At 35.3% G+C, this 16885-nt stretch overlaps 3 protein-coding genes and 1 long non-coding RNA gene across 5 annotated transcripts; 2 read left to right on the forward strand and 2 right to left on the reverse strand.

Moving 5' to 3' along the window:
• Window positions 1–6588: 6588 nt before the first annotated feature.
• Window positions 6589–7824, reverse strand: LOC148586157 (small ribosomal subunit protein uS14z/uS14y/uS14x). The gene is made up of 3 exons (XM_088515897.1): window positions 7676–7824; window positions 6920–7019; window positions 6589–6811 (listed from the first exon to the last, which is right to left on the reverse strand). Exons 1-3 carry the CDS (start codon window positions 7735–7737, stop codon window positions 6803–6805), a joined length of 171 nt encoding a protein of 56 aa, XP_088372023.1. The 5' UTR covers window positions 7738–7824; the 3' UTR covers window positions 6589–6802.
• A 977-nt stretch (window positions 7825–8801) lies between these two features.
• On the forward strand, window positions 8802–11649 carry LOC132176912 (histone deacetylase-like protein). Of its 2 annotated transcripts, none has more exons than XM_059589071.2 (4): window positions 8802–8888; window positions 8986–9119; window positions 9982–10107; window positions 11328–11649. In XM_059589071.2, exons 1-4 carry the CDS (start codon window positions 8841–8843, stop codon window positions 11404–11406), a joined length of 387 nt encoding a protein of 128 aa, XP_059445054.2. In that variant the 5' UTR covers window positions 8802–8840; the 3' UTR covers window positions 11407–11649. The 2 variants fall into 2 exon arrangements, with proteins under 2 accessions (XP_059445054.2, XP_059445053.2); XM_059589070.2 differs by lacking the exon at window positions 11328–11649 and adding an exon at window positions 10238–10575.
• Window positions 11275–13114, reverse strand: LOC132176913 (protein TRIGALACTOSYLDIACYLGLYCEROL 2, chloroplastic-like). The gene is made up of 4 exons (XM_059589073.2): window positions 12580–13114; window positions 11635–12080; window positions 11465–11555; window positions 11275–11367 (listed from the first exon to the last, which is right to left on the reverse strand). The coding sequence occupies exons 1-4, from the start codon at window positions 13021–13023 to the stop codon at window positions 11275–11277; spliced, it is 1074 nt and encodes a 357-aa protein (XP_059445056.2). The 5' UTR covers window positions 13024–13114.
• LOC132176914 (uncharacterized) lies at window positions 11971–16346 on the forward strand. Its single transcript, XR_009439683.2, has 3 exons — window positions 11971–12055; window positions 15337–15519; window positions 16152–16346. It is a non-coding gene; the product is annotated as an uncharacterized LOC132176914 (long non-coding RNA).
• The last annotated feature ends 539 nt before the right edge of the window (window positions 16347–16885 follow it).

Consider the following 16885-nt stretch of genomic DNA (forward strand, 5'->3'; position numbering starts at 1 on the left):
ACCCATTTCTCCTGTGAACTGTTGGACCAAGACTTGTTGGTAAACTTGAGCTATGATACCAGTGTTGGGTGGTCTTGGTCCTTTCTCAACTCCCAAAAACTAGTTAAAGAGGTAAAACTTTCCCTCACACTTATAAACTGACCACCAGCCCCATTCACAATCGATGTGGGATAACTCCAACATATGTTATCCACACACAATGACACAATCATAGAGCTTAATTAACACTTTTAATTGTTTAGACCTAAATAATAATTACAAGATCCAGAATCATAATAACTTTACTTTAACCAAACAAAATTAATGATTATATTACTAACCGACATTCATGAAGCTGTTGAGAAACCCCATCCAAGTTGAGTCACCTTACAAATTTGATCACCTATTAGCTCCTGAATCAATATTTGTTAAAAAAAAAAAAAAAAAGGTTGATAGGCACTGCCACATGAACAGTCCAATAAAATGTGGATTTAATATTTAACATTTATCCATACAAAAAGGTAATGATTATTTAGCCGAATTGATCTTATTCGTAAATAGGAAAAAAAAAAGAAAAAAGCATCCTACATGATATGAGTACCGCTCTAAAGACATACCTATATTTACTATAGGACAAAAATGTTTATAGACATTTGCTACTATGAGATGCATCAAACACAAGCTTAGGGACAAAAGAAAAGAAAAAAAATGTATCACACACACCAATCTCCCCCTGAGTCGGAACATCGACAATCCATTTTTCTCGTGGACTATTGGACCAAGATTTGTTGGTAAACCTAGGCTCTAATATTAGTGTTGAATGGTCTTGGACCTTTCTCAACGCCCAAAAACTAGTTCAAGAGGTGAGGCTTTCCCTCACACTTATAAACTGACCACTAGCTATTTTCATAACCGATATGGAATAACCCCAACATATGTTATCTACACACGATGACACAATCATAGAGCTTAATTAGCACTTTTAATTGTTTAGACCTAAATAATAATTATAATATCCAGAATTATAATAACTTTACTTTAACCAATCAAAATTAATGATTATATTACTAACCGACATTCATGAAGCTGTTGAGAAACCCCATCCAAGTTGAGTCACCTTACAAATTTGATCACCTATTAGCTCCTGAATCAATATTTGTTAAAAAAAAAAAAAATAGAGATGATAGGAACTGCCACATGATCAGTCCAATAAAATGTGGATTTAATATTTAACATTTATCCATATAAAAAGGTGATGATTATTTAGCCAAATTGATCTTATTCGTAAATAGGAAAAAAGAAAAAAAGCATCCTACATGATATGAGTACCACTCTAAAGACATAAATCAGTTTACTATATGTCTATATTTACTATAGGACAAAAATGTTAATAGACATTTGGCACTATTTTAAATGGGTTTGAGGATATTTTCTTTAGATTGGTTTTGAGGAAATTTTTGTCATTTAGTTAAAAAAATTTCCTTTATGAGATGCATCAAACACAAGCTTAGGGACAAAAGAAAAGAAAAAAATGCATCACACACACCAATCTCCCCCTGAGTCGGAATAACGACAATCCGTTTTTCTTGTGGACTGTTGGACCGAGACTTGTTGGTAAACCTGGGTTCTGATATCAGTGTTGGGTGGTCTTGGATCTTTCTCAACCCCCAAAAACTAGTTTAAGAGGTGAGGCTTTCCCTCACACTTATAAACTAACTACCAACCCCTTCCACAACCGATGTGGGATAACCCCAACATATGTTATCCACACACGATGACACAATCATAGAGCTTAATTAGCACTTTTAATTGTTTAGACCTAAATAATAATTACAATATCCAGAATTATAATAACTTTACTTTAACCAATCAAAATTAATGATTATACTACTGACCGACATTCATGGAGCTGTTGAGAAACCCCATCCAAGTTGAGTCACCTTACAAATTCGATCACCTACTATTTTTGAACACGAGGGGAGCAAAAATATGTAAAATAATAATGTTTAGTTATATTATGAAATGATGTTGGCTTTGGAATTTTTGAAGCCACATGTGACTTAAGCTACACTCCATAGAATAATTGGTTTAAAAGTAACACAACCACTAAGTGATGTTTGTTTATTCGGCAATAGTTAGTTGCTTTGCGCATGGTTATAAGCTTAGGATAAATGATTTTGTCTGCACCCTCTAGCATTTCTTATACATTGCTTCTCCTTTCCACTTCATCCCCACATTAGATATTTATTTGTGTACCAATTAGCGCCGTAATCGAGCCGAGCTAAGTCGTTCGAGTCAAGTATTGAATTTTTCGAACTATAGAAGAGAGTGTGCCGAGAGATATCTGAAACAGAGAAACACGTTAATAAACGATTAATTATATACATATATACACTAACATATTAACTTGCAAGGGATCTTAATAAAAGATCATTTTACAATGATTGACAAGAAACAGAATAAAATATATATGTATAATATTTGTTTTTTTTTTTTTTGAATTTATGTGTTATAGATATTTGGTTGAACTGAATATGTCAGCAACCAATCAAATGGAAAATAGTATATACTTGTCACTCATTTATGGTACAACCATTTTTTTCAAATGCCATGCCTGTGTCACTGGGCCAAACATCCTTCCCAATAATTGACACATAACATAGACAAGATCTAGATGCCACATATTATTTCCCACAGAAAAAAAAAAAAAAATTGATTAAAGGTAAAATTGCTGCAATGGGGGCAGTAATAAGGCTACAAGAATTTTACTTGAATGATCCAGAGAAGAGATTGTTTATTTGTTTGTTTAAGAAGAAACCTAGAAGAAATTAAATGCCTTAAAAATGAGGAGAAAAATTTAGTCAAGAAGGTTGGTGAAATATGCTTTCCTTATTTGTAGACAATTTTCTCTGTCAGTGAAGATGTAAGCTTGTTTTCTGGGCACGCCAGTTGTTTGATTTGTTAGGCTGCATCATATCAGCTGACACTGACTCATTATAAGCCTTTCATTTTCATGTCTAAAGCAAAGGCCAAGAGAATTTTGGTTCTGCAGAATCATATTTCTAACTGTTTCATACTTATAATAACCGCAATAACTACCAGTGTCGTCGCTGAAAAGATGATATCTGCGACGGCAGATCGGTTCTCGTGAGAAACTTTCATCGATTTTCAGCGACGACCTTTGTTGGCGTCGCTAAAAGTAAATATCCACGACGACTCTAAAAGTCGATGGAACAAACGCAACCATTTGGTCAACGACTTTTAGGGTTTTAGAGATGATGTTGGATCGTTGTTTTTCTTGTAAAATTTCTTTGGTTTAACAACTGATCAGGTTTAAAACACTATGGCAAGCCACCAAAATGTAGACTTTAACTTGAAGACAAAATTATTAGGAAAAGAAGCTCAGGATTTGAACACCATTTAACGCAAGCCACTAGGTGTCTAGGTGTAAAATGGTCATCTGAATGGTTCCAAAGAAAAGTTGCAGAATATTCAGCTATGTTCACAAGTGATGGCCCACAAAAATTCTAGAGTGAAGAAGAGTATATAAACATATTCCAAGCAAAGCTAAGGCTGCCTGTGCTTTGCAAAAGTTATTATTACAAACCTTAAAGGTTTGGTTCAAGTGGTAAACCAGTTAGTTTTAATGTCATTTTTATTAGGTCTAACGTTCGAATTTTTTTGGATGCAAACAATTCTTTGGGGTCATGCCAGTCAATGAAGCTAGAATCTTATCCAATCCATGTGGATGAAGCGCTTTGTACGTGTCCAAGGTTTAACCAACAATAGTGAGTACATGAAGTGACCCTACATAGATTCCTTGTCATTAAAAAAAAAAAAAAAAAAGAAGTTAATAATATGTTCCTCTACTACTATTGTAACCAAAGAATAGATGCTAGATTTTCGTTAGGTTTTAAACAACAGCTTGAGATCTGAGTTGCCCAATATATAACTCCCAACATAAAGGAAAATGAACGGGGTATTACAACATTGACTACAATCCCTTTATGAATTCACCATACAATCTATATATATTTTATGGAAATTAGTTCTACGTAAACTACCATACGATATTTACATTTTAATGATTGGCGTAATAAATGTCACGTCGTTCATCATATCAATTTAAGAAATTTATAGTAAAAGTTATAGTATTTCCAACGACAATATATATATATATATATATATGAGCTCAAATAAGATAAGAGTAGTGAGTCCAACAAAGCATTTAGTAGTACTGGAAATGTGATAAAGGAGTACAAATTACATCGTTTGTTCCTTAAGTTACAACAACGTTACTTCTCTCCGTAGAAGCAGTTCATTGAGTCATGTCTAGACTAGACCACTTTGCTTGCGAATCAAACATTGGAACCCAACAATTATTGACACTTTTTTCTTTTTGTCGCTTGGCAAACCCACCCTAGCGACCACTTGCATTGTTCAAGATTTTAGACTAGTTAAATGTTAATTAAGCACTTAAGCATGACTTAGTTTTTTTTTTTTAAAAAAAAAAAAGTTGTTAATTATATGATTATTATAATCAACAGTAGTTGACACTAATTTCTTATTAGTAAGACTATCAAGTAGTCAACCTTAAGCAATACGCCGTTGCCAAGTGTCATATTATATTGTTTGTAAGACCTTTTAGGTGTTACTCATCCTTAAGAAAAATAAAATTAAAGAAAAACTTTCTAGTGTGAGATTTAGGTGTAAATGCAAGGTAGTATCAAGATTTTCTATTTTATTTTAAACAAAATGTTTGAGGCACTACAATTTTTTTATTATAATCTCCTTATAAGCTGACGTGGCACTCCCTGTTGACCACAATAAAATTGAGTAATTCTATTAATCACCCCATTATACATAATACTCCCATCCATCCAAGCTGATGGGGTGTGATCCTCCCAACCAAAAATTCAATTCTCATTCCTAATAGGTAGTTCAATCAGTTGAAGACTACGTCTCATAAAGCAGATGTCACTTAATTCGAATTTCTCTTTCCCCTCTCTTTGTGAGGACATGTCCAAAAAAAAAAAAAAAAACAATCCTCATGCAATAAATACTTTAGAGATCACACCACATCAACTTTAATGTGAAAGAATAATGGATTGATGTATATCATTACTCCATCAAATTTAATTGTTGAGAAATGATCACACTCGCAAATCACTATTAGATTCAAAATCCAATATTGGTTTTTAACACAATTTTAAGGAATATGCATTTGAGAATGTGATAATAAGAGTATGTGTAACATTTTTTTTAAAAAAAATTGTTTAGTAGTTAACGTGGTAAGTGCCAAGTAAACTTACAAAATGGCATAATTATAACTTGATAAGTGTTCACAAGAAACTCGTAGTAAAAATTATAATACCCCTAATTCTCTTATACCAACTTTCATAACTAATATTGGCCTTTATTATTATTATTATTTTTTTAACCTTTTTCCATTACTTTCTATATCAAAAGAATTAGTCTAATTCTGAGCATTGGGTGTGTGCTTGTGCGCTTGTTTGTTATTATCACCACATAAATTTTAACCATGGAAGGATGAGAAAACTAAGGCCCCACCCCAAAACTGAATTAGATCTAGATCCGCTCAAGATTTTGTGTAGACCGGATTGAATTCATCTACACCATCACCAGGAAAGCAAATTCAAAGGCTGAGATAGTTTATTCCAATATATAACCTACAGATCCAATGAGCCGTACCACAAACCAACCCACAAGACTCTTCTCGTCCATCAATTTCACAGACCAAAATGACACAAATCCAAGGTTGGTTTAAGTCCTGAAGTGCACTGTATTTCTTTCTTGTTGCTTCTCTTGATGTTTGGTGTTGAACCCTTCTCTGAAAAAAACACCTTGGAGGAGAAATACCTAAAATTAAGTTTTAGGGTTGCAGAAGAAAGTCCGAAATTTGTATATGATGAAAAGTTAGTACTAGTTGTGGCAGCTACTATAGTAGTTGGGAGTTAGGTGTGGAAGAAGAGAAAGGAAGTAAAATCGAGTTGAGGGAGATTGAAATAAAATGAGCCGGTTTACTTGGACCCCAACAGTAAATCTAACCGATGTGGTACAATCTTGACTGTAAATGGGAGAATGCAAGAGCAAAATGAACGGCAGGGAAAACCCATAACATTGGGTTGGGAACATGAAGGCTGCCACGGCCAACAGCAACAACCACCGGCCAGAATTTCACTAACCTTCATCTTTGTCAACAATCATGGGAGTCAGCTTGCAGAGAACCTCTTCGAAACATTGAAGACCGCCTTTGACAGAAGGTAATTTCTGATCCAACATCAGAATCAAGGAGTCCAAGTCAATCAGACTAGGATCTATCAATGACTTCCAAATGAAGAATGAAGATGGTGTCTAGGAAGTGAGAAATGAAGATACAACAGAGGGGGAATAACCAGAGGCACAGACTCTAACGATGCAACTAAATAGGGTTTTGCAAAAGAATAGAATTTATAGCTTCTCTACTACAATGCCATTGGGGAGAACTAGTTGTCAGTTTCAAAGATTCAGTCTCATTAACTTGAGAAATAGAATAGAATCTCAACAAGTAATATCACCATATCTAAAAGCTAGTAATGGCAGCAGCAATTAGAAGATAATGAGTTTTAATATAGCTTCGATAATGTAATGCAAAAATGTTCATAAACCCACAATCAACTCAAGTTTAACATTAGATTAACTACAACAGAAAATCAAAAGTTCCTTGAAACTTAAAACAACTACTTTCGTTGGCATCACAGAGAACACAATGGCAGCCACTGGAGCCGAAAAGAGTGCTTTGTGGCACAGATGATTACAACCTTTAGCGGTACTGCAAGAAAGAAGGAAAAAAATTGCCAAAATGAGATCAGATTAAAAAAACCAATTCAAACCAGATCACTCAATAAAGCATAATTATCCACGGAAGAAAGATCATTACCTTGATGAAGCCAATTTCCTTGGCGTTGCTACGGAAGCATTGTCTGCAACACATGAGGCCATACTTCCGAATCAGCCCATGGGGATTCCCGCACACACGACTGCCAAACAAAAGAAGCACAACACAAAATCCCAAATCAATAACTTCGTTACTTTTCCCAAATGTGCAAGTCCTCAAACCATGTACAAAATCGCTACTACAAGGCATGAACTCTAAAACCTCAGTCCACAACACAATACCCTGCCTGAAATATTTTTGAAATCGTTGCACTTCCAACAATTCCAAGCAATTAAATCTTCCAAGAGAAACGAAAAATGGTCACTTGCTTATATATCTACTCATGGCCACAAATCTATTCCATATACTATAATGCAATGATTTCCTCTTCATGGTCTTTCACTTTTAAGCCCGCATTTTCCTTTAACGTAATGTTTTCAACATTATTTTGTTCAAAACCTTATCTTCCAATTTGCTCATAAACAAGCACGATCAAATTCTTTTTTTAAACAGAGAAATTAACCTACTAATTAAACAGATAAACAAGCACGATGAACGAAAAATCATGATGTTTAAGCAAAGTCTAAACGCAATAATATGAGTATTTGGCACAAGATCCGAACAACAATTAACCCAGCAAGATAAGATTAAACAGAAAAAAGAAACAATCATTACAGCGACAAACCAAATAACAAACGACTTTTGACTAAAATTTTCTCGGGAACCAAACAGCTAAGGGAGAAAATCGATGTCACGTACCAGGCGCGGGAGCCAGGGCCGTAGCTCTTAGGGTGAGAATTCCACACGTTCGAATGCCCCATGATTTCTTCGCTGCTTTCGCGAGATCGCAGAGAACCGAGCAGCGCAAGAGGTCAACCCAAAACCCAAGAAATCACAGCTCTATGACGAGAAAGTGAAGGAAAGTTGGTATTTATACAGGACAGACTCCAAAACCCTAGCTTCGCTCAAGTGCTTAGTCGGGTCGGAAATAGTTCGGGGCAGGTTCACCCAAATCAAGCCCAGTATCCAGCCCACTTAGTATTTGGATAAATTATACTCTCTTTTTTCCCCATAAATCAGTGAAATCTTGAATCACTTATTCCTAAAGAGTAATTCACACAACTTTGCTTCTATATATATATATATATATATATAATAACAAATTACATTTTAGAAATATCTCCGGTGTGAAAAAAAAAAAAAAAAAAAAATCATAGATCTTTGGGTACCATATAATAAACTTCTTTTGAAGTAGGCATTGTCTGGTTGCTTAATTGGTACATCTTTGACATGACCTTAAAGGAGGCTTATTAGCAACAAGACACACTTGCCGGATAGATGTCATATGAACCCCCGCCACTACGATTACTAGCATTTCATTAAACAAAAAAATTGACGGAAGCATAAGTTAAGAGGGTAGGGGTGACATACTCAAATTATTGTGGGTATGCTCACTTTATTCTTGCCAAATACTTGTGTTTTTTGTTTACTTTCTTTCTCGAAGTCTATCATTGACTTAAGAATTAAAGTGACTTTCCGTTATGCTACTAAATAATCATTTTAATCGATTTGAAAAGGTAATCCACATAGAAAGATTACAAAAAAGAAAATGAAGTGGCCAGTCGGAGCTTGATATACGGTCAATTGACATCTTCAAATCTCTTTCTCAAAATCATATGATATTGTATTTTTATAGTGACAATAAAGTGATAAAAATGCCTATTTAAAATTTAATTTTTGAAATTAAAAACTTAAAAGATTAAATTGAAATAAAAAACAAAAAAATAGTAATTAAATATGAATTTTTTTCATAAATTTATGGTGAGTTAAATATTCTTAACGATGTCGTTTTCAGCCAAACACTATTTAGTCGAACAGTTTTAGTCTAATCAAAAGTCTAGTCCTATTGACCGTCCCTCTTTCAATGGCGAGTGAAGCTGCTCCGTCTTCGTCTTCTTCCTCTGCTCCACCGGTAAATCAATCGGACGGCTCTTATTCTTCTTCTTCTCTTTTGAGTATTTGTTTGTTAGGTTAGGGTTCTAATGGGAGTTTTTTAATGATTGATTCAGAAAGAAGAGGAAGACTTGTTGTTTTTATCCGGGGCGGAGTCGGGTTGGGTTGAGGCTCGGACTCGGTGCGATCATCTGGCTTCCCTGTTGTCGGATCTCGCTCACATCCCCACCCCCGATACTCCTTGCCACAGGTTGCTTCTTAGATCCATGCTCCATTTCACCTTCTAATCTTACCAAAATTTACACTCATTTGTGTTGTTGTTACTGAACGCTATTGATTTTGGCACTCACACTCAAAACGTATCTCTATATTCCATCTTATTAGTCCTTAAATGCTATCAATTCTAAAGATATCTTTAATGAAGGTTTTTAGAGCTTTTCTATTTTGAGCGAATCATATATGAATTTTTTATCTGGCAAATTAATAATTAGATGATTAAATTCTTTAGTTTTTGTTATGTTTTTAGATTATTCAGTAATTTATCATGGTGGTTTTGAGTTCTACTTTTTTTTTTTTTAAAAGAAAAATATTGCTGGTGGAATAGAATCTTCTCCGTTTTCCTGCCCGATCTAGATTTTATTTTGTTACATTTAATAAGCGTGCATGGTGCATCACTGGTTTAGTCCCACTTACAATAAGAAAAGTGTTAAGATAATATGTTAACAAATGAAGCTTGGAATATTTAACTAAAATAGGGTAAAATGTGGGATTGTGGGTCAAATTCAAAACATCTATTACGATACCAAGTTAAATTATCATTTATCTTAAAATCATAAACGGATAGAAAATAGTGAATTTTAACATTTAATTAATACTTTAACATGATAATTAAGTTATTGAAGTATATAATCAAGAGAGAACAAGCACGGATATACAGACATGTCTCTTCAAAACCTTATTTGAGCGGAACTTTGCTACCCTTTTATCCCGTGTTTCTTTTTATACTTCTTGTGTACGTGGGTTGCCCCCATTGCACGGCTAATTAATTTCCTTTACTTATAAAAGACATTGAATTTATCTGCTCATGTGTGAAATCATTGACATGTGCAAAGGTGCCAACACCCGGATGAGAATTGGTTATGTTTATGCTGCAAGGACGTGCTCTGCAGCCGTTTTGCTAACAAGCATATGCTCGAGCATTATCAGCAGTCGAATCATTGTCTGGCACTCAGCTACAGGTATTATTATGTATTAGCAATTGTTTTCTTCAAACTGGGTCTTCTTTGATTATTACATTTAACTTTCTCGGCAATGCATTACGAAGTTGTCTTTGCTCAATGCTTATGTGGTGTTTACTTTGGGAAACAGTGATCTGTCGGTTTGGTGTTTCTCCTGTGATGCATATTTAGATGCTCAAGTGATTCTGCAACTGCGGCCTGTTTATGAGACAGCCTACATACTGAAATTTGGTGAGGCGCCGCCGTTTCGGACGGTTTAATGTATAAAATTTGTGATAATCAAGCTGAGGGTTGGAGGGTTTGTGGTCATGCAGTTGAAGTTTTTTCATTTTAGACTTTGAGGTTTGCTTTGGTGCAAAGGAGGGGAGTGCAGTTTTAACCGACTGTAGACCAAATATGTAGCAAGCTGGATTAACTATTAAGTGAATTGATTATAAAGCTTAAAATCTGTGTCTTCTTTTATGTCAAGGAAGTTTTTATCCAAATTTGGTTGGAAGAAATTATTTCAATCCAGTCTATTAAACTAACATATATTTTTAGAGCACATGATTTTTATATGCATTTTTAAAAATGCATATAAGAATCACGTGATCTAAAGACAAATATTAGTTTAAGCGGAGGGATTAAAGAAAATTTCTCCACTGATGTTATAAGAGCAACTGAGGATGGTGTCTATGCTTTTGGCCATATAATGTGGCTTTTACATGTTATCTTTGCTCTTAATTAACCATGGGTATCATCAAGTGACATTAGAATTGGATTTGAAGATAACCCCCCAGTAAAAGGAATGCAACATGTACCTCTAGCATCAAAGCCCTTCAATACAAGTGCAACCAAAAAGAGGAGACAAATTGAGAAGAAAAAAAAAACAATTTCTATTGTTATATGCTTTGACAGCTTTGTCAACTGGGAAAAAGAAAATTAGTGATGTCTAGTGCTCTTAGGGGTACAACGTTTACTATTCTTTAACATGGTAATCTTCAAAACACTTATTACGTTTACAAATTCACATGATAATTCATGTGACACTCATTTGCATAAAATGTGATTATGTGAGTTTATAAGAAGAATGTGGTAAAAATTGTAACACCTCAAGCATTTTCCTTCATTGATAAGGGAGGAGGCTTGTTAACCATCCAATTATCCTCCTATTATGTTTCCACCTTTTCACAATAGCCTGCTGAGGGACTTGACAAGTGATTTCAAATTCTTCCTTGCAGCCTCATCGCCCGTGAATCCCTGAATATCAGAGCTTATATTCTGCAATGGTGGGAGGATGCAAAAGAGGAGACAAATTGAGAAAAAAGAAAAAGAAAAGAAAGACAGCTCATGACTTGTAATCAGCTTAGCATCTCACCTCAACGTTCTTCAATGCCAAAACCAGAGTTTGAATGGATTTCTGGATGAGTTCTGTGTTCTCAGGGGTCATGATAGATGAATGGACCCTTCTGCATCATAAAAAATAAGAGAGAGATACAAAAACCTCACAATGAGAAAAAAGAAAGAAAAAAGGGTTGGAAAATTCACCTCAATTCCTCAGAGGCTTCAGTGAGGCTTCTGGTTAATTTCTCAACTTCCCTTAGCACACCACCATCATGAGCTTCAGCCAGTAAAGGTTGAACATCTTCAGCCAGTGCTTTGATCTTTGCCAGCAATGGCTTTGCCTCTTCAATCACTGAGGAAACTCGTTGAGCCAGTGAGAAGGCCTGTGCAACACCAATGCCCTCCACTTCACGTCCCAGGCGGGTGAATATCGCCACCATTGCATCCAAACTCACCCCTTGATTTCCCTTCATCTTTTGCCCATCGCACACAATTACACCTTCTTCAACACATTCTGGCTCCAGCGGTCCCACTGAAGGCGTTGGAATTGGATCCACCGGTGTGATATCGATCAAAGTTTCCATCAGAAGACCCGACTGGTTCACCTCGATAACTGAGTTTCGAGGTATGATCATTTTTTCATCTTCCACCTACAACCAAGAATTCTTCCTTGATTGAAACAGATCCCCATTAGTTTTTTTTTTTTTGGCTCGATTGTTGGTAATACGGATAAAAAATGTGAGAGCTCACTTGTCATAGTATGAAGGCCGGTTTGCCCGAGACATTCTTGGGGTGGGTATAGGGCCAGCAATTTTTGACATAACCCACAAACCCGACACGAAATTAAACGGGTAAGATTGAAAAGTCTGATCCGTTTAATTAAATTGGTCGGATTAGAATTGACATGTCCGGTTTAATAAAATAGGTCGGATTATAATTGAACTATATAATCTTATACACATATATCGACACAATCTAAACTCGACAGGCGAACACGAATTGTCACTCCTAACTAAGTAACCTTGTAAGAGTTTTCTCATATTTGCTGTTCAAATTGCTAACAATTCGAGTGACAAAATTGTCGGAGATGTTGTCAAATAGAAACATAGAACAAAATTAGGTACACAAAGATGATGGCATCAAGCTCACCTCCACAACTGCATCAATGCCTGTCAATGAAGGATTAATGCGGATAACATTGCCAACGGTCACTCCTCTGATCCTCACAGGCGTTCCCCTGCAAATACCACAAGCCTGAGCAAACTCAAACACAGCCAAATATTTCCTAAATTTAGACCGCATCTGGAACCCCCTCAACCGAGACAAACCGACCGCTAACAGAACGGTGCCGGAAACAAGAAACAACCCAACCCCACCCTCCCAAATGCTCCTCCGACCGAACCCAAAATCCCTCAATGGCCGCAATGTTTGACTCCAAATATTGTTCTTTCTTTCTGCGTCAGCGGATGCAGCTCTTACCCGGGCAGGTTTCCTTCTTGATTTCAATGGAAAAGTAGGCAAGCAATTTGAAGAAGTACAAGGGAAAGTAGTAAGTGACGATGAAAACACTTGGGCCATCGGATTTCCAACCATTTTGCACTCAAACCCAGATGGAAAATCTTTGCACCAATAGCCTATCAACAATGGCAAGAGCTCCAATGGGGTATATCAAAAGGGCAAATAAAAGTGGGTTTTATGAGTCTCTAGAGGTGCAAAGTTGCTATAATTTGAAGGAAATTTTATAGTCTTATGGTGTAAATTTTGTTCCTCCTCCCTACTTAGTTAACTTACATGCAATTTGCTTAACAAAAACAAATAAATGAATAACATATAATCAATTTGGTTTTCTTTTAAAAAGGAAAAGAAAGATGCATGAATTGCTCGGCAAGATTTCTCACATTTGCCTTCAGTTAGGAGTTAACGAATCTGAGAAATTTCTCACGTGACGCTGAAGTTTCTGACATGGGAAAGTGAAGAACAAGACGTTTCTTTCTTTCTCTTCCTTTTTTTTATTTTATTTTATTTTTTAATTTTTAATTTTAAGAACATTATTTCGAATAACATAAAAACTAAGGCTCTCTTTGTTTCGAAGTAAAATATTTCCGCCGTAAAATATCTTTAGGAAAATCTTTTTACAGGAAAATATTTTACGATGAAAACATTTTCCGACATTTAGCGCGCATGGAAAATCACAAATATTTCTTATATTCACAACATAAAAATACTAATATAAAATAATTTAAAAATAAAATATAAAAATACCCGCCTGGGACCTCGCCGGGAGCTGCCTGGAACTTGACCGAGACCTCACTGGGACTTGACCAGGACCTGATCGGACCTGGTCAGGACCCACCCTGGACTTGCCCTGGACCTGCTCGGACCAACCCAAGCCCCACCCGGGCAAGTCCCATGCAGGTTCAATCAGGTCTTGGGTAGGTCCCAAGTCCCAGGCAGGTCCCGGGTGAGTCCAGGCCAGGTCCTGAGCGAGTCCCGGGCAGGTCTGGTCGGGTCCTGTGCGGGTCCCAATAAAGTCTCGAATGTGTCCCGGTCAAGTCCCGATAAAGTCCTAGGCAGGTCCCGAACGGGTTCCGGTCAAGTCCCTGCGAGGTCCTAGGCGGGTCTTGGCATGATTCGTCGATTCAAGAATGAAATGCTCAAAGTCGGAAAATAGTTTACGGTTTTGAAAACCGTAAACCATTTTCCTAAAATTAAAGAAGAATTTTCTGTCAATGGAAAAATATTTCCCGTTGTTTAGGGTTTTAGGAAAATACAGTTGAAAAATAGGTCGCCACTTTTATTTCAAAAAATATTATGAATTATATACTATGATCATGATCTTTGGAATTTCAAATGAATAGAGGTTACTAAGGTACTTCGAAAGTTTATGTAAAAATAATAAATTTTATTTTGCATGACTAGCTTAGTTGTAGCTTTCTTGTTCCACAAACTTTTGTCTTTACAAGGAGTCATTTAGATTCATTTTTTTAAATGTCTCCTCATATTGTAATTATTTATTTGTTTGTTTCTTTTTTATTATAGATGCGACATTTGAACAAGTCACTTGCATTTGTAACTTTCACTATTTATAATGCCTATGCATAAATGAATAGTATGCTGTTTTGCCCTCTAGGCACTCCAATACTGCATATTTACTAGTTTTTTTTTTTTTTTTTTTTTTTTTTTTTTAAAAAAAAAAAATCCAATATTTTCTTTTAAATACTATTTAAATGGAAGCTTTGATCTAATATGTTATGAATATTGAATGATACCTCTTCTTTTATATTTTATTTAATTTCCTTGAGCTTGGATGATGATACATCTTCACTTGTTTACGTAATTTTTTTAATATAGTTGACTTTTGCCAAGAGTCACAAGTTAATTGCATAAAAAATATTATAAAACCTCATGCTCCTAACCAAATACATTACTTGGACCAAGAGTTATTTTACTAGGACATTTTCAGATTTTCAAAAGCTACAATTCTTATTAAAAAAAAAAAAAAAAAAATTCTCTTTTTGAATAAAAAGTTTGTATTTTAAGGGTCTCAAGCTATTCAATTGTGATGGTGATTCAAGGACTTAATCCCAATAAATAGCTTATAAATTTGATGTTCAAAAAGGATAATTTCTAGAGTGGGAGAAATATGATGACTAGCAAGTATACGATAACACTTATGTTGGTGATGATGAAGATTATCCTCATAATACTAGAAGTGCATGCTAATGACCCTACCCTTTTGTCTTCTGCTTCCACTTTATTGCCAAAGAACCTTCATCCTTTCGAACTTGATAATAAGGGTATAAATCATATATGTCGTTGTTGTGAGCTTAGGGCAGTTAAAAAGTGTGGGGAAACAATTGGTGGGGAGTTTTGTGTTGCTAAAAAGCTTCTTGAATGCATTTTTAGGGACCCAATGCATCCTAAAGACTATCCCATCAGCCTTGAAGTTCTTAAAATAAAGTGCTATAGTTCTTGTATCGGGGCATTGAATTTTGGAAGTGATCATGCAGACTGTATTGTAGGCTGCTATGAAAAGAATAAGAAGAAGCCCTGAATATCTATCTCTAGAATCGTCGAGCTCCAAGTTTGGTAAGGTTTCCAAGTACTTCTCCACTTCTCACTTCACATGCATGAATACATACAATTACGAAGAAGAGATCGTTCTACAATATTTGTGAATAAATTATTTTATATTGTAAAAAAATACTTTCAACATTTTATTACATTTTCAGGATAACGATAGAAGGTTCATTCTCAAATTTTTTTTTTCTTTACAAAATTTTATTTAATCTCCATAAACTGACACCTATTTTATTTTTTTCAAATGACCAAATTATCATTTATGGTACTTAGCTCTCTCATACCACCATTTCATTGCAATTTACCTACTTTGTATTGTATTGAAGTGGATGAAATGTTGCAAATGTGATTTGACTTAAAACACCTAAATTACCCTTCTCTCACCGTTATCTATTTTGCTTTCTTTCGTTTTCTTTTTCTTTTTAACAAAAGGATAATTTGAGCATTCCAAGTTAAAATTTTGTGCGCGCCCATCTTGTGATGAACTTTCCATCCATTTTAATGCTTTTTACAATCTAAAAGAGGGTGTAAATAGCAACAAATGGTGGTTTACATTAACTACTTGTTGCCCATTCCCTTGTTATTGAATTTATATGCACCAAGACTGTCTCACTTCTTGAGTTTGTAACTTTGTATTGTAGTTTAAGGGTGACTAAGATGGCGCCGTCGGTTGGTGAGCACAAACTTGAATAGTTGGATTGTATACATGGATAAGAACTCCTAGTTTTATGACTTGCTTTATCTATGTATCTCTTAAGTTATAAGAATATTGTTGTAGAGACACTTTTACTTGATTTTGTGTTTGAATGTTGTGGGCATGATCGACCCAACCCCAAGAGTGTGTTATTTTGGAGTTTTCTATGTTATTGAGCTATATGTGGGTTGACAAGGACTATGTCAAATATTTTGTTATGCTTGTTTAGATCTCGGAGATTTAAGTGATTTGGTTATTGGGACCCATGTTCATCATTTTATAATATGCCCCCACTATTGGGGGCATTGATAGAACTCGGCTAGTGTAAAACCATCACCTAAGCTTAAATGAGTAGTACTAGAAGTTACTCTTGTAAAATGATATAGCGCCTAAAATAACCATCCGCCTTATGATTGATTACTATTGAATTTTAATCAAATGATGATTTTAAAAACCACCTTATTCTTAAAGTTACACAAGAATGATATAAGGGTGACTTTTAGAATTACTCTACTAAAGAGTTAAGACCTCATATTTTCGTTTTTGAACTCATTTCCGGCTCCATTCCTCATATGTGGGCATTGGTGCAATTAAGGAAAACCTTAGACCCCTCCTTGATGTATGATACATAGCTAATTTGTCATGCGACAGGCATCAACAACATGCCAAATGTATATATAA

This window comes from Corylus avellana, chromosome 4, assembly GCF_965113065.1.
Source record: "Corylus avellana chromosome 4, dhCorAvel1.hap1.2, whole genome shotgun sequence".
Lineage (NCBI taxonomy): Eukaryota > Viridiplantae > Streptophyta > Magnoliopsida > Fagales > Betulaceae > Corylus > Corylus avellana.